General features: G+C 43.3%; 2 protein-coding genes and 1 long non-coding RNA gene across 7 annotated transcripts; all 3 read right to left on the bottom strand.

The window, feature by feature from the left end:
- Nucleotides 1-282: 282 nt before the first annotated feature.
- On the bottom strand, nt 283-1,193 carry LOC124675750. Its single transcript, XR_006993403.1, has 4 exons — nt 1,103-1,193; nt 582-625; nt 449-480; nt 283-350 (listed from the first exon to the last, which is right to left on the bottom strand). It is a non-coding gene; the product is annotated as an uncharacterized LOC124675750 (long non-coding RNA).
- A 4,578-nt stretch (nt 1,194-5,771) lies between these two features.
- On the bottom strand, nt 5,772-11,580 carry LOC124669346. Of its 5 annotated transcripts, none has more exons than XR_006992145.1 (5): nt 11,228-11,580; nt 10,759-10,843; nt 7,734-7,828; nt 6,956-7,073; nt 5,772-5,889 (listed from the first exon to the last, which is right to left on the bottom strand). XR_006992145.1 is itself a non-coding variant. In XM_047205974.1 (5 exons), exons 1-5 carry the CDS (start codon nt 11,288-11,290, stop codon nt 5,839-5,841), a joined length of 366 nt encoding a protein of 121 aa, XP_047061930.1. In that variant the 5' UTR covers nt 11,291-11,580; the 3' UTR covers nt 5,772-5,838. The 5 variants fall into 5 exon arrangements, 2 of the variants coding, with proteins under 2 accessions (XP_047061930.1, XP_047061931.1); XR_006992146.1 differs by having other exon boundaries at nt 7,740-7,828; XM_047205974.1 differs by lacking the exon at nt 7,734-7,828 and adding an exon at nt 6,593-6,641.
- Nucleotides 11,581-14,517: 2,937 nt separating this feature from the next.
- LOC124670996 lies at nt 14,518-17,090 on the bottom strand. Its single transcript, XM_047207446.1, has 5 exons — nt 16,703-17,090; nt 16,093-16,254; nt 14,882-14,931; nt 14,756-14,787; nt 14,518-14,665 (listed from the first exon to the last, which is right to left on the bottom strand). The coding sequence occupies exons 1-5, from the start codon at nt 17,088-17,090 to the stop codon at nt 14,518-14,520; spliced, it is 780 nt and encodes a 259-aa protein (XP_047063402.1).
- Between the last annotated feature and the right edge of the window lie 409 nt (nt 17,091-17,499).

The following is a 17,499-nucleotide window of genomic DNA, read 5'->3' as shown; positions in this document are numbered from 1 at the left end:
ATACCAGCAGATGTAGAATAACTATTAGTCTACTGAGAGTCCAATTCGACTACCTGCAACTGCAATCAATAACTGCAGTTGGATAGGTATGCACCACAACCAATCTCTATGGGTCTACAACTCAGTTAAAATCTAAAACAGGAGACAAGTCCCAACTAGTCGATCCAGTTGGCTGGCATCACCAAAGGTATTAATCTTCAACCGCTTCAAGAAACAGATTCTTTATCACCCTGAAAATGCCACCTCTGGTTTTTAGTATCTTGTAAATTCCAAGCATGTGGTGTCTGGGATCCTCCACCCCAGCGATCTCATAGTGCACAGCCCCAGCATACACTTGCAAACCAATGAACCTGAGACAAACAGATAATTGTTTAGAGAAATTTGGTGTGCTAGAAATGTAACAACATATATAGCGGCAAATCAATTAGTTTGGACACCAAAAACTAACCAAATCATTTCCGTGGTGAGGCGGTAACCATCCTACGGTAAGTCACAAAGAAATCCATTAGCAAACAATATGTTCATAATGGTATTGAAGTTTATGAACTAATGTTCATGCTCTTTAACTACTACATACTTACCAAGAAAGCGGAGTTATCCTTGAAGGACATAATAAGTAACAGAACTGCATTGAAAATGAAGGAAATGTGTGACTTTTCATTATTCATGAAAAGTGCATAATTGTCACTGGGAAATATGCATGTGAGTACCTAAAATAGTAATTAGATTTGGCACCTTCTATTGAATCAATTACGAAATTAACAGCACAAGTATAACTCATGTTCAGCTAAATTAATATGAAATTTGCAACAAAATAACAATTACAAACAGGCGTTTCGATTATTCACATAAAAATACCATAAATGGAAATAAATTTTCTTTGAGCTAGAAGAGCTTCTAACAAGTGAGTGCCTTTTGCTACTCGAAAAATGCCTATATAATTGATCGTCATGGAATTTCAAATTTGTCATACAAGACAATATTTTGTTCCAACCACAAGGCACGAAGTTGCATTTTAGTAGTATCTAGAGAAATTAATATGCATCCTCCCTCCATATACTAAACACAAGATAAACGGTATAGCTTGAGTTCCAAGACTCACCGAGCTGTATCCGGGCACACATATGGTTTGACTTTCCATTCCTTTTCAGTTCTGCTGCTATAACACTCAGCTTGTAGAATATATATCCAAGAATTATATCCACAAAAAGGATTGGTACTAATTTACCGAGCTGACAAAAACCAGCGATCATTAACAATGGGCCTGCAAAATAAAAATTTGCAGATCAGTCATTTTCTATTTCTTCAATGAACAAAAACATAACGATGATTTCAAACTAGTATTATGCACAAGACAGTTGAGTAAGAGCACCGGTACATGTCATATTACGGTTATATCCGGGATGGTGAAAAATTGGAAATGCTGTTTCTTATTGGCTGGTTCAGTATACTGAACTTCCCCTCTGGACGTTTTAGATACATGAAGATGAAACAAGAGTCTAAAAAAGCTACAATCCAGATGGAGAGAGGCGCCTTTGGAAACCCATTTGGAACACCAAAGTGCCACTATGCTGGAAACTTGCGTCCAATTCTCTTGGAGTGCAAGATCACCGATACGAGAAAGATGGATCTGGTGCCAGAAAGTTCCATATGTGGGACTGAACCTAAAAAATCTCAACATGTGATGGTAACATGCATTAAAGCTAGGGCACTACGGCAATGTATCAGCAAAGGAATGGCCCCTTCCGCCAGACAACATGTTTCCTGGGGAGAATTGGGTTCTTAGTTTCCGCAGTCAATGTAATGAAGGAACGAGAGCAAAACTTCTTTTTCTATAATGGAGACGTGACATTTGTGGAATAATGCAGTTTCTGGTGCTGGAAACTGCGGCATTGAGCATTGGCCCAGTTCATTCAGTCCTATCTGACTTTGTTCATGCTGGTAAATTCTTCAAACAATGAACCCGATATAAAAGGAAAGAAGGCCTTGGCTCCCACTATGGCCCTATGTGATGGATATCCAAAACTAGCCAAAGAAGCTACTGAAAAACGGAAGAAACCTGAGGCTGGATGGACCAAAATGAATGTTAATGCTAGCTTTTCAAAAGAAGAAAACAATGGATCTTGGGGAGCTGTACTTCGAGATGACAGGTCTGGTGGCTAATTCTGAAATCAATAAGGAAATGGAGAGTGATTTTCAAAACGTACATGCTGGAGAACTTGGACCTTTTCGCCCAGCATGTCTCGGCGATTCTTCGTGCTCCTGGAGGTGAACCTGATCCCTGTCAATCCAGCTACGTTCTCTCCTGGGTTAAGCCCCGCCATGCTTGGTTGCCCAGGCCCAAGCACTCCGTCAGGTGGATTCCTGAGACAGCCGGCTTCTCCAATCACCCCTCCCTGTGCACCAATTGGGCTCAGCTTCCATACCAGAAAGAACTGCTGCTGCCAGCTGAGGTTACAAAGGCCAAGCTACATCAAGTGTGCACTGAGTTCCTTCGCTAGCTCCTCAACCATACTTCGTTTTAGTCTTGAGCCAGTTGTCATTTGGGTGATGGTCTCGGTGATGTGTTCCTTTCCGTTCCTGTCGGAGTTTAGGCTGAACTAATTTTTTCGGATCTGTTACGGATGTTTTTCCTGGTTTCATTAATAAAAATATGGGACCGGGGTTCCCTTTGGGAGCCCTCTTGCTCTAAAAAAACTTCGAGATGACAAAGGGAAAGGTTCTCTTATCGGCATGGGGTACTCTACCATACTGCCCAACTGCCGAGTTCGCGGAAGCAGTGTCGTGTCTAGAGGGAACAAAAGCTATTGTTGCACTCAGTTATAATGGAGTGTGATTGTGCCACGGTTGTGCAGGAGGTGAACAGTAGATGAATAATTAAATCTGCTATTTCGGTAGGCAGTACTGACTGAATCCAAATGACCTTTTCCGAGAGAGTAAGCAAGATCTACAGATCATGTAAATGTTCAGCCCATGATCTAGCTAAGTTTGGGAGTAGAATGTGTTACAATGATCAGTTCCACCCTGCGTGGTGGAAAAGAGCCTAAAAGAAGAAGAGGGCTTGTAGTGATACTTAAGCAATACACACCCAAGTTCAGAAAGAAGAAGATTAAAAAAAAAAAACCTCTACACGAAGGTGAGTCAAGTAGTTGTTGGATTGGAGACATTAGAGCGTGCTTTTACTGATTTTGCCAACAGTGGCTACTAATTCCATGTAAAAAAAAAACAGTGGCTGCTAATAGAACGAGAGTAAGTTGGTTGCATAAACTACTTACCGAAGAGGGCATATGGCAAACACTCCTCAAGAGGAAGTATATTGGCTCAAAGGCTTTATCTCAGGTTATTTGGAAACCAGGAGATTCACATTTTTGGGCTGGTCTTATGGAAACAAAGAAGTTTTTCTTTCCATATGGATCTTTCTCTATTAAGGATGGATCGGAAATTCGTTTCTGGGAGGATATATGGTTGGGTAACACCACGCTCCGAGAACAGTATCCGGCATTGTACAATATAGTGCGCCACAAAAGCGATACTATCGCTAAGGTGTTGGAAGATTTCCCACCAAATGTGGATTTTAGAAGAAGTCTCATCGGTCCCAGACAAACCTCGTGGCAGGAATTGTTACAGCGTCTTGAGTTAGTTCAACTGACGCAGGGACCGGATGTATTTCGTTGGAACCTTACCGGGAATGGTTCATTCTCAGTGGCTTCCATGTACAATGCTTTAATTCAGCCAGAACTCCCGGTCGATAATAATTCAAAGATTTGGAAGATGAAGATACCGCTGAGAACAAAAATCTTTGCCTGGTATCTTCGTCGGGGGGTAATCCTTACTAAAGATAATCTTGCCAAACGCAACTGGCATGGAAGTAAAAAGTGTGTCTTCTGTCATCAAGACGAGACAATTAACCACTTATTCTTCCAATGTAAGTTAGCTAGGTCTATATGGTCAGCCGTCCAAATAGGGTCTACCTTATACCCACCACGTAGTGTTGTCAATTTATTTGGCAACTGGCTCAATGGTGTGGATGTTAGGTTTAAACGTCTTATTAGGATGGGAGCGATTGCAATTATCCGGTCGCTATGGCTATGTAGAAATGACAAGATTTTCAATAATATTTCTTCTTCTTTTTTGCAGGTCATCTACCGATGCACGGCTTTGCTCCGCTCATGGATACCGTTGCAGCGTGTCGAGCACCGGGACCTCTTTACGGAGGTGTCTTCACGATTGGAGGATACGGCGAGGGATATTTTCTCCCAACATGGGTGGCAGCGTGACCTTCGGCTAGATCCTCCTAGCTAGTCTTTGTTTCTGTCTTATTTTACCATTTGAACACATTTCTGTTTTTGTAACGAATTTGTGTGCGGCTGTGTGCATCTTAGTTATGCAGAGGCCGGGTCTATTGCGCAAGTAATAAAGTGCCCATTTTCGAAAAAAAGTTGGTTGCATTGCGCAAACGAAGCAGAAGTCTGAAGTCTGTACAAAACTACAGAAGTAAAGCAATAAACCCCATAAATACCAGCAATGATCCCGGCGTGGTAGCTGCGGCAGCGGAAGAAGTGGCCGCGGTCCCTGATCTCGCTCAGCGCGAGCAGGATGGGCCGGAGGGGCTCGTCGACGAGGGCGTTCCGTATGGCGTCCAGCTCCTCCTTGCCATGCCCGGTCGTCGGCGCGTCGGTTTCCTGCGTGGGGAGCTCCTCCGGGGTGAGCTCCGTCGCCCACCACTCGCCGTCCAACGCCGGAGCACTAGGGCGAGCGCTGCACAGCCTCAGCACACTTCCTCGCCGCTTGGTAAGTCGGAGGCAGGCGACTGACCGGCGGCCCGACGTGGCGCGGAAGGCGAGGGCGCCTGGGGGGGATAGGCGGAGCGAGGAGGCCATGGTCGCCGAATTCATGGCGGTGCTCAGGGACATCTTTTAATTTGTTCCGGTGGATCGAAACTTCGGGTTACTGGAGGAAGGTGTTGTCGTGGCGGCTATCAAGTGCCGGGAGGCAGAGGTGCCGGACGAGAGCGGGACACGACGAATCCGAGGCGTTTGGAACTCGATTTTTTTTCCTTTTTCCTATTTTTTCGAGCGGAAAAGAATTCAGGTCGGGAGCTCGGCTCAAGTGCCTTCTTTACGTAGGTCTACTTTAAATTCGGTATTTTCTCCATCTCCACTACTAATAAAAGGGCAAACGTGAATTTTTCTAAAGCCACACCACCAATTCTACACCAACCTATTACCACCACACGATTATCTCCAATTAACTCAATCTAACCCTCAAATAAAATATGGTGTGCACTTGGCATTTTAATATGGCTGACCATACTCCACCTCCACCCGTTCATCCATCCATCTCCACGCTACAAAAATATACAGTATGAAATCACAATCCCGCTATCAGATCCCTACAATTACGCATCCATCCATCTCCAGGCAAGATATGCAAAATAGGAAACTCCACACAAGGAAACTCCATACAATCGTATTCCCTCTTCGCCCATACGATGCCCTGCCTTGCACCGCACCGTCAGTCTCCTACCACCAGCACGTCGCCTCGCTGCACGTCGACGTCCAAGCCGCACCGTCAGACGCCGCCCAGCAGTACATCGCCTGCTCGGCGACCGTCAACACGCGCCCGTCAGACGCCGCCCAGCAATACATCGCCTCTTGCACGGCGACCGTCAAGTCGTGCAGCCAGACGCCGCCCAACAGTCCGACGCCTCCTGCAACATCCAGGCCGCACCGTCAGAGTGCTGGGCACCGTCGCCTCCTGCACAGCGACGTCCTAGCCGCACCGTCCGACGCTGCCGTGCCGCCCATCTCCTGCATCGTGACATCCAACGCTCCTCCTTCACTCCTCGCTGCCGACAAACATCCACATACCTGTAACTTCTTTGACATCCTGTAAAAAACACACAGAATTCGGGTCAACGTACTCCATCAGATCGCCAAGGTATGTATCAGCACCAACCAATCATACACAGTAGTCATGTTGTGCATATTTCGTGAAGAGACGACGTCAATCCCGTGAAAATAAAAAGACTTCCGCAACCCTGCTTAATCACGAACAAAATGTACCACATACACCCATGACCGATATCAATGGACAGGAAAATGAAACACAAACACCGTTCTCCATAGCCATTGGTAATCATGATCACCTTTTGCTTACATCCCTACTTATTGATATATACTAACTATCTTTGGCAGACCCTAAAGATAGAAGGAGGCAAAGGGACAGGGAGCGGTATGCCCTAAATAGGGAAGACATATTAAAACGACAACGCATGTCCCGTGAAAAGAAAAAAACTAATACTGGCCTCCTCAACCACGAGGACTCTGTGTCACACACACCGGCTACAGGACTATCGGCTGTCACCCAGCTACAAACAAATTCCATTCCAGGTTCAGTAATGCCATAAAATACATGTTCTACTCTTTAATTCTGTTAGAATCTTGCACTGATATGATATCTATTGCTTTCTTCCATGTTTATCAAATGTATACCAGATTCATCTCTATCACAACAAGGCATCCACCATGACAAGGAAAATAATGTAACATACGATGATGAATCCAGTTGGTTGCACCGGAATGATGCGTACCAGGTGCAAAATATTGGAGGGAGGATGAGAGCTATTGCTGATATGCCCCCTGGTCATGAAATGCAAACAATATCCACCATTCAAAAGTGTATTGCACAAGGTAATATTATTGTGGTGCCATACTATATTAGAACATAAAATGTATAGTCTGCTTTTCCATTCATCTTTTTGTCATTGCAACACAAAGCAGATCCCATCACCCAACTCTCTGGTTCTGAGCTACCAAAGCCATGTTGCACAAATGAAGGTGCTGGTTAGTTCATCCGAATATATTTATTATTCATTATTGGTGCAAGATTATCGATAGAGTCATTCACACTTCAAGAAGTTCACCAAATCAATTATGTTTGACCAATATATTACCTCCTAGATTGCTCGGGGACGGTGCAACATGGAGAAGGCGCAGACCATGAGCCTGATGAAGAACCTAGAATATTTACTGCAGAAGGTATGTCCATTCTCCCAGGTGCACATCCCACTACTAATAAAAGAGCAAACGTGAATAATGGAGTATAATATCGTTTATTTAACCATAAATAATTCACTTATGTCTATTCAGGTACAGAGCCTTATATTGGCTCCAATCAACCTACAAATGCTCCAGCTAATTGTAGGATTCAAGAAATGGATGCAACCCTCGATGCTGGTAAAACCAATGAAAATAGTCAAATTTATATTCACAACCCTACATGTACTGGGTACTGTAATACTTATAATGTTATGCTCTAATGATCTGATGATTTTAATAGCGGTTAACGACCAGATAGATGATCCATATGGAATATTTGAGCCCACTCTACACCAATCCAGTTTAGATGGTACAATTACATATATTTTCATGTACACTTCGAATTATTCACCAAGCCAATTATGTTTGATCAATATATTATCTCCTAGATTGCTTGGGGACCATGCAACAAGAAGAAGCTGCATTCCATGAACCTGATGAAGAAGCTAGAATATTTACTGAACAAGGTATGTCCTCTGTATTTTCCATTTTAGATACATATTATAGTACTACTATGAGTGTTAATTGAATATATTTTATTGTTTTGTGCTAGATGTTCCTTATGAATCGTATCATATTGGAAGCAATCCTACAGTAGAAACACATGGGGCAGCAAATGAGGAATTCATATACCGAAACCTTCCTAAGCAGCATCATGTTCTGAGAAAAGTTCCGGACTGTCAATACTGTGGGGCATTACGGTTTCCATATGAGGGGCCTGCGTTTTGCTGCAGAAAAGGAAAAGTATCAATTGTTACTCCAGAGGTTCCAGCAGAGCTGAAACGGTTGTTTACAAGCCAAGATGATGATGATGCTAAATATTTTAGAGAGAATATTCGGTATTTCAACTCGCACTTCTCATTCACAAGTCTTGGAGTCACGCTCGACCATCTTCTTCCAAGTCCATGCTTACAGAGTACTTTGAGATGAACCGGAAGTTCCCAACAGCACGGAAATGGTTGTACAGAGAGTTTCCAGAACATTATAGATGGATAGCTGGAGATAAGAAATGGCAGAATAGAAAAAGTAAGAGATCACAAATTGGAAGACTTGTGTATGCACACCCTGCTGAAGGAGATAGGTACTATTTGCGTGTGCTTCTAAGTCATGTCCGAGGAGCCACTTCATTTGATCATTTAAAAACGGTAAATGGCAAGCTATGTGGTTCCTTCAGGGAGGCATGTGAGCTCTTAGGTCTCATTGAGCATGACAAGACCCTTGATCATTGCATGACAGAGGCAGCCACATTTCAGATGCCATGTGCCCTAAGAAGGTTGTTTGCGACTATACTGGTATTTTGTGAGGCCACAGAAATCCGACAGATGTGGGACAAACATCTCGCATCAATGTCTGAGGATTATCGTCTTAATCAATCAAATGATGCAACAATAGAGCAGATGGTCCTTAGAGATATCAGGGATATGCTGCAATCTATGGGGAAGGATATTACAAGCTATGGACTTCCGGATCTGGTTGAGACCGATGGTTCTTATGGCACGGAGTATAGAGAGGTAACAGAGGAGAGGCAAGTCACCGTGGACAAAGAACATCTAGATCTATTTGGCACTTTGAACAGTGAGCAGCTAGCTGGTTTCAACGATATAATGGATCATGTGACTAACAAAAAAGGCCAGATATTCTTCGTTGATGGTCCAGGCGGCACTGGCAAGACGTACTTGTACAAGGCATTGCTTGCGAAGGTGCGGTCCATGGGCCTAATAGCGATTGCAACTGCTACATCGGGTATAGCGGCATCAATTATGCCAGGAGGCCGTACTGCGCACTCACGGTTCAAAATTCCAATCAAGCTCAAAGACAACAGCATGTGTAGTTTCACAAAGCAAAGTGGTACAGCGGAGTTGCTAAAACAGGCATCCTTGATAATTTGGGATGAAGTCGCTATGACAAAACGTCAAGCAGTTGAAACACTTGATAGATCGCTCCAAGATACAATGGAATGTCCTTTGCCGTTTGGAGGGAAGGTTGTCGTCTTTGGTGGGGATTTCAGGCAGGTCCTTCCTGTTGTGACACGTGGGACACGAGCACAGATCACGGATGCTACAGTTCTGAGATCCTATCTGTGGGAGAAGACTCGAAAGATACGCCTCACACGTAATATGCGAGCACAAGCTGATCCTTGGTTCTCAGAATACCTCTTAAGGGTTGGCAATGGAACAGAAGAGACAATTGGTGATGACTACGTGCGTCTCCCTGATGACATTGTGATTGGCTATACCGAGAATGAAAAAGCTATTAACAGGCTCATTAAAGATGTCTTCCCTGCGCTGAATGCCAATGCTAGATCGAGAGAATACATGAGTGCACGTGCAATTCTTTCGACCAAGAACGAGCATGTGGATGACCTGAATGACAAGATGATCTCCAGGTTTCCAGGGGAAGAAAGGTTATACCATAGCTTCGACTCAATCGACGATGACTTGCAGAATAATTACACAATCGATTTTTTGAACTCAATCACACCAAATGGCTTGCCACCGCATGTTTTGAAATTAAAGGTAAACTGCCCCGTCATCCTGCTCCGGAACCTTGACCCTCATAATGGCCTATGCAATGGAACACGGCTTATGATCAGAGCCTTCCAGGATAACGCAATCGATGCGGAGATTGTTGGCGGTCAGCATGCTGGAAAGAGAGTATTCATACCTAGGATCCCTATGTCTGCCATCAGATGACATATCACTTCCCTTCAAACTAAAGAGAAAACAGTTTCCCATCCGCCTAAGTTTTGCGATGACTATTAACAAGGCACAGGGTCAGACCATACCACACGTCGGTATTTACCTACCTGAGCCTGTATTCTCACATGGCCAGCTATATGTTGCATTGTCAAGGGGAGTGTCAAGAAAGACGACACGGATTTTGGCCAAGCCGAACAATGAGGTCGATAAATCGGGGAAAAGCACCAAAAACATTGTCTATCGAGATGTTTTACAGGGGTGAAGCAGGTGCGTTATTCTAATGTTTATTCAAATTTATGTTGTTGTATGTAGGTACCTACTTTTGATGCTAACCATATTGACTTGTTCATTTACAGATTTTGTTCAGACCAAAAAATATATAAGCATGAAAAATGACGGATGTCGATGCTGGATATAAACAAGTCACTGTTTCTTACAAGTCAGTAGATCTGTAACTATAATATCTCCACTGTGCAATAAAGTATGGGATGCTTTGCTATTCAGTGACTAGACACAGTTTATTTATTTATTTTATATGCACAATATAGGTCATGTTTAGGAAATTCTTGTCCAGTTTTACATTGAGTGCACGGTGCTAAACAGCTTTGGCGCCGCAGATAATATGAACATAAAGCATGTGTGATTGTTATTTGTTATTTCTACAAAGCTAAAAATATTATGAGGGACTCCTGCAATCTTCATAAGCAGGTACTGTCTGCTATCAGCTCCATTTGGTTTGCCGCCAACTACTTTCAGATTCGATGTTTATGCTAAATCTCTAAGCTTATATCTCAGCAGCAAAATTCAGGAAGGTACCAAACATCCGGGTCTACACTTGGATCCCTATGGACAAACTGAACTACCAAATCAGGTTTCAATGGTCGATGCTGATGACAAAACTCAAAGTTAATAAAGGAAATCAACATCTTAAAAAAGATTTCTAAACTATGGAAACTCACCAGTACTAATTTTCATTGTGCATTGATGTTCGCTTGTGCTCCTTGTTCTTTTCCTTGTAGATGTTAGCAGAGATAGAGGCAACAACTGTGTAAGACACAATAAAATATGAAATCAGAGGTCCAAGTTTAGTACAAGGAGCATCACGTGGATATTCATAGTTAGGTACAACACCCTTCAGAATAGAGTAGCTTTGAAAGTATACAAAATTGACCAACAGTTTATAATCCTGCAATCAATAACATTTGTGTAAAAGCCAAACCTAGAACTCAGAAACTGAAAGAAAGATCATGACTCGGCTACTGACACTACAATGTTACCAACATGAGCAGTATACAGTACAAGCCTCAATCCCGAATTCACCAATCCTCCAACCGCGTTACATGTACAGCATGAATCAATCACATACTAAAGATGATCAAATAGCGGCAACACCCATAAGAGAGAGGTAGTAGCAGTTCGTTCGCTCACCATGATAGTCCCGCCAGACTGGAACCTGTCGCTGCCCCTGGCGCCCCGGCTACCCTGTCGCATCTGGAGGAGCCGCCCGCCGTCGGGGGCATGTACGTATTGTTCTTCTTCCGGTGCAGCCTCGCCTGTCACCTCCCACCATCGTCCATGGCGCAGGTGAGGCCGAGAACCTAGCAAGCCGGGCCAGATGCAGATGCGACAATTTGTTAATGGTTTAGTTCAGCACGATTTGATGCCCAGAAAGCTTGCGGCACATCCATCCTCCCGGAGCAGAGCGTCCTCGCTGTTGTCCCTCGGAGATGATTAACATTTATCCGGTTGTACTAGGGAGGAGGGGCAGGCGCTGTGGAGCCCTCCAACAAGCGATGGTCGGGGTCGCCGATCCAGCGTAGGCGAGGCCCGCGCCTCCGCCTCCGCCTCCGCTGGAGCCTAGCGCTGGGTCGCCTGTGAGCATGCTGAGCTTGAGCGCCTCCTCGGGCTCTTCGGCGACCCGATTGAACGAGGAGGGCCGAGTAGAGGAGGGCTCCTCGCGTCGATGGTGGGGAGGAAGGGGAGTGCGGCCTGACGAGATCGACAAAAGGAGCTTGGGATTAGACGGATGGGGAGCGCCGGTGAGACACAGAGGCAGGGGAGGAGCGCACAAGAACTCAAGGGGGGGGGGGGGGGGGGAGGTAGGTGACGATCTGAGAGGGCACAAAAACTAAATAGTGGATAATATTACTATTTTTCTCTTCAAAGTTTTTTCTGTAAAGAACAATAATATCTCTTTGTTGCACGCACGCACACTGTTAGACATAGAGACCATTTTAAGTGGCATCGATAATAAAATCTTAATAAATAAAAATAGTATTCAATGGACATTTATATTATATATTACAAGACGTGCGTGCACGTGCATGCTTACTAGTAGAAATAAAGATTAAAATACATTTGTTACTACCTGATAATTCATGTTCGGGTTAGGTCACGGCCAAAGCTAAATTGGTCGTTGCACTCATTTTTACAACTTATACGCGGTAAATTGGTCTTTGAACTCATTTTTAAAACTTATATATGGTTGCTAATAGTAAGTAGAAAGTTAGAGCCGAGACAAGAGGCGACTAGGGATTTCCTGTCTCTCGTGGGCATCGCCGCCCCCTCTAGCCCTAGAACCATGGAGGCATGGTGCATTACAGTGAGCATTTCATTTTTTTTGTTGGTTTCCTCAGTCTTTTTAGGGTTTGCGTCCTATATAGAAAGGCGTGGCGGTGACAACTCACTGAAGATGGAATAAAGTCCTCCTCGTCAAGGCTCCGCTCGGTGATGCTTCTAGCTTCCTCAGAGGACGTGTGGAGGTTTGTCTTCGACGGATCTCACTCGATTGGATCCGTCTTTCTTCTAATCTATGTTTCTCTTCATCGGCGATGGTTGTTGATCTCTTGCGTTGGTCCTTTAGGGTTCTGGCACAACGAATTTATATTCGAGGGCAAGCTCCTCATAAAACATCATATATGCTCTATAATATTCTACTTGTTTAGCCTAATTGTCCAGTGGAAATATCTATTAAAGTGTGCAATTTGAAGATCTCTACCGAGATATTTAAGGAACCAAAACATGGGCAAAAAAACACCCAACCACACACACTAACTTATACAATTGCCGATAAGTAATCCATGGACGCATCCAATTTTATACTTATTTTAATGTGCTCACATTCAAGGTTCGTTAATTAAAGATTCTTCAAGCTAGTGTCTAAAACGAAGTACTGGTAGCATAAATATTTTAGGAATGAAACTTTCAAATAATATATGTTATAATTGTATGACAAAGGACACCATATATTATTATTATCAATATTGTTATCTGGTAAATAAACAAGTCGAGACTAGGTTTGATAAAATAAAATATAACTAAGTATAAGAGTTTAATATAAATTATGTAACGTATATATCCCAATTCATAACTATAACCTCCCACAGTTTATAACTACATTTCTATCTGTTCCTGCTGCACTAAGCCCGCTTCCACAACTCCTCGTCCAACGTAACACGCCCCCACCTCTACTTTCTGAAATGGAATTCATTACTTTGCGAGTTTTTCATGGATGAATTATATATGTATACTTAGAAATAATTATAACATAATGTTCCTTAAAATTGTAGCAAATCCCAAGTATGTTTGCAAGACAGTTCGTCATGGATATCTCAACAAATGCACACTTTTGCAGACGGTTGGCAATTTCAGAGAGCACAAGAGAGAGCAAATGAAATCAAAGTGGAATCCACATGTTGCTCTGAGTCATCTTTATGATTGCGGCCAAGTCAAAGTTGAAGTTTCACCTTGTAGTGAGCTGTGTCTTGATTGCAGGCTGGCTTGTGGTATACGTTGGAGATATGTTGCACACATCTGAATTCTTTTTTCAACAGAATCAAGTTACCCGAGAAGATTGTTGCTGCGGCAGCCATGTCTATGGTGCTTGACAAGTCCCTTTATACTGTGACTAAGGAGACGAACAATTTGTGGAGCTTCTACTTTACTAAATTACAATGTACATGTCAATGCCACTGCTGATAGCTACAAGCAATATACCACAGCTATTGGAGCTTTAGATGTCAGTGTTACCGCGGATACTTCAGATACCGCTGCTATTGGAGCAAAGAGGGACGAAGCTGTAAGTGAACATCGGGACATATAGAATGATAAAAAGAATCTACTTGATAACAAGGAGAGGCTGTAAGTGAACCTCGTGACAGATAGTGACATATATGAGGGACAGTAGAATGACATAGACAAGCTAGTTGATAGCAAAGAGGGGTTGTAAGTGACATACAGGAGAACGGAAAAAATCTCACGATAATGACATTCATTGTAGAATTTTTCCATGACTGGACATGTGCTTCCAGAGAGCATCGATTTTTTCTGAACTTATACCGAGTATCCATGTCTTTGTTTCATTTCTATGCAGACATATATCAAGTACAAGTTGATTGTCATCTTGATATAGAAAATTTCTTTGTTTCCATTCATTGTAGAACTGACAGCTTGCTCAATTGTTCATGTAATGACATTGTCCAAATGGGTATCCAAATGAGCTAGCATGCATGGTAGCTGTGGCGAAATTCTGTTCAATGCACCATCCAGATGACAGAGCTATGGGCAGTGATAATCGTCAGTAAAATGAAAAATTCATAGTAATAACAGGAGGCGTCACTAAGAAAATGAGGCCCAAATGCCTTAACGTTACCAAGGCTATTCCTCAATAGAATTTTCTATCTCATCATCTACCACCCTTAGTTTTAACATTACAAATGCTATTCCCTAAAGGTATTCTTGATCACCCTCATCAGACCACCTTTAGTTTTCAGTATCTTGTAAATTCCTAGCAAGTGGAATCTTGGTTCCTCCACGTCACCGGTTTCATAGATCACAGCTCCTATGTACACTTGAAGACCAAACATCCTGAGATGGAAAAGTAATTGTTTACAAAATATATTAGTGTGCTCCGAATGGAACAAACTCTAATAATAATTGGTTAGCAAATATACTTACCAAATCAACTCCGTGATGAGGCGGTAAACACCCTACCATAAGCCACATAGAGGTCCATTAGTAAACTATACATGTTCATAGTTGTGTTGAAGTTAAGATACTCATGCTGTTTAACAAAAGACTTACCAAGAAAGCCATGTTGTTGTTGTTCTTGAATGACAATATAAATAACATAACTGCATTGGGAATGAAAAGCACATTTGTCATTATTTATAAAGGTACATAATTTCCATGTAAGAAATATGCGTGTGCAAATCTAAGACAGTAAAGGATTTTCTATACTCAGTTCTGCTGTAATTTCATTAATGAAATCAGCGAGTGGTCCCTATTTTAGCAATAAAAATGATCCATATGAAATTTGAGAAGTTCTTCTGTGCTTTTCGCAAGTTCTATTTTTATTTGAGAAATTTAAGGTTGTGATTAGAAGAACTAATCCACCTACTTTCTTCAAAGGGTAATATAGTCATTGTACATCCATTGGTTAATACCCATCTGGCTCTAAACTTGAACTCATGACCGACGTACGTCCTTGTGCACTGTCGTAGTCCTGGCTGCCTTCGGACATGGAGGAGATGAAGTTGACACATGTCCTCGCGTATCTAGAAGCCACACATGGCCTCCTTAATAGTCGTTGACCCGGCATGCCGTTAATTGCAGCATCCCACCAACAAAGGCAGTTGACTAGAGTTCGCACCGTCGAGGGCAAACCAGGTTTCGTTTAGGTTACTTGCCAGAGGTTCTATACACCTTGATCTGAGATCGCGCTTCCAGCATGGTCCAATAGAGGAGCTCTACGGAAAGCATATAACGTTGTTAAAGGGGAGAGATGGCAACTGCTTTTCTTTACTTGACGGAAGACCGACATTGTTGGGTCGCCAGCAGGCAGCAGTGGAGAAAATAATTGTGAGTGGTTATCCTTTGCAGTAACTAAATTTTGGTGCATCAAGATTCGTGCAAAAACGCACAAAAAACTTGCGGAAAGAGTAGACATACTACTCATGAAATTTAGAACATAAGTACGATTTATGTTTGGCTGAATCCATAAAATATATAAGAAGTAATATTCAAAATATGAGTTTTGATTCTTCACATGAAAATTTCAGTCATGTAAATTACTTTGAGCAATCGAGGAGTTTTCTAACAGGCAACCGCATGCCACTCCTCGAAAGGCCGATCCCGTGGAATTGCTCATGTCACAGAGCTTCAAATGAGTTACAAAAGAATATTTCTTTTGTTCAAGTCACAAGATCAAGATTCTTTAGTATAGAAACATGATATGTTTGTTTTATCTGTAATAGACACAAGGTAAACAACATAGTTTGAGTTTCAAGACTCACCGAGCTGTATCCGAGCACACATGTGGTTTGACTTCCCATTCCTTTTCAGTTCTGCTGCTAAAACACTCAACTTGTAGAATATATATCCAAGAATTATATCCACAAAAAGGTGCGGTACTAATTTACCGAGCTGGCAAAAAGCAGCGATCAATAGCAATGGGCCTGCAGAATAATAAAAAAATTGCCGGTAAGTCCTTTACTGTTTCTTCAATGAACAACAACATTATGATGAATTCAAACTAGTAATGTGCACAAGGCAGTTGCTTAAGAGCACCAGTATATATCATATTACGATATCCAGGAAGGTGGCAATTAGCAATGCTGTTTCTTATTGGCTGATTCAGCAATCCTGTTTTTTTTTGGCAGATGGGGTAAATACTGAGCTTCTCCCCTCTGGGCGTGTTAGATACATGAAGATGAGTCAAATAGTTGGATTGGGCACATTAGATCGTTTATTAGTGGTTTTGTGAATAGCTACTGCTAATGGAATGCGTGTAAGTTGGTTGCATTGCGAAAACGCAGCAGTGTTTCGCATCAGAATTCTGCACAAAACTAGAGAAGTTAAGAAAACCCCATAAATCCCACACAAAAAAAGAAACCCCATAAATACCAGCGACGATCCCGGCGTGGTAGCTGCGGCAGCGGAAGAAGTGGCCGCGGTCCCTGATCTCGCTCAGGGCGAGCAGGATCGGCCGTAGGGGCTCGTCGACGAGGGCGTTCCGTATGGCGTCCAGCTCCTCCTTGCCGTGCCCGGTCGTCGGCGCGTCGGTTTCCTGCGTGGGGAGCTCCTCCGGGGTGAGCTCCGTCGCCCACCACGCGTTCGCCCACCACTCGCCGTCCGACGCCGGAGCGGTAGGGCGAGCGCTGCACAGCCTCAGCACACTTCCTCGCCGCTTGGTAAGTCGGAGGCCTGACGCGCAGGAGGCGACTGACCGGCGGCCCGACGTGGCGCGGAAGGCGAGGGCGCCTGCGGGGCATAGGCGGAGCGAGGAGGCCATGGTCGCCGAATTCATCGCCGTGCTCAGGGACATCATTTGTTCCGGTGGATCGAAATTTTTCGTTGGGTTTGATGGGAGAGGAAGGTGTTGTCGTGGCGGCTATCAAGTGCCGGGAGGCAGAGGTGCCGGACGAGAGCGGGACACGACGAAGCCGAGGCGTTTGGAACTTGATTTTGCCTTTTTCCTATTTTCGAGCGGAAAAGAATTCACATCGGGAGTTCGGGTCAAGTGCCTTCTTTATGCAGGTCTATTTTAAATTCGGTCTTTTAGAAATAAAGATTAAAATATATTCGTTTTTTAGATGATTAAAATATATTTGTTACTACCTTCGGGTTAGGTGGCGTTCACCTACAAAAGAAACGATTCCCTCCCCCGCTCCCCTAACCCTAACCCCTCCTCCCACCCCCCT

The sequence above is a fragment of the Lolium rigidum genome, chromosome 7 (genome assembly GCF_022539505.1).
Source record: "Lolium rigidum isolate FL_2022 chromosome 7, APGP_CSIRO_Lrig_0.1, whole genome shotgun sequence".
Taxonomy (NCBI): Eukaryota; Viridiplantae; Streptophyta; class Magnoliopsida; order Poales; family Poaceae; genus Lolium; species Lolium rigidum.
The sequence above is the reverse complement of the archived record's forward strand: the minus strand, read 5'-3'. Positions and strand labels throughout refer to the sequence as shown.

Coding starts and splice junctions, on each gene's coding strand:
- LOC124669346 (XM_047205974.1), bottom strand. CDS start 11,290: ATGCGACAGGGTAGCCGGGGCGCCAGGGGCAGCGACAGGTTCCAGTCT. Junction 10,844..11,227: donor AGTCTGGCGGGACTATCATG/GTGAGCGAACGA, acceptor TGTCTTACACAG/TTGTTGCCTCTATCTCTGCT. Junction 5,890..6,592: donor CCTCCAATATTTTGCACCTG/GTACGCATCATT, acceptor TGTTTTTTACAG/GATGTCAAAGAAGTTACAGG.
- LOC124670996 (XM_047207446.1), bottom strand. CDS start 17,090: ATGGCCTCCTCGCTCCGCCTATGCCCCGCAGGCGCCCTCGCCTTCCGC. Junction 16,255..16,702: donor CCACGCCGGGATCGTCGCTG/GTATTTATGGGG, acceptor ATTATTCTGCAG/GCCCATTGCTATTGATCGCT. Junction 14,932..16,092: donor GTGTGCTCGGATACAGCTCG/GTGAGTCTTGAA, acceptor TTCCCAATGCAG/TTATGTTATTTATATTGTCA.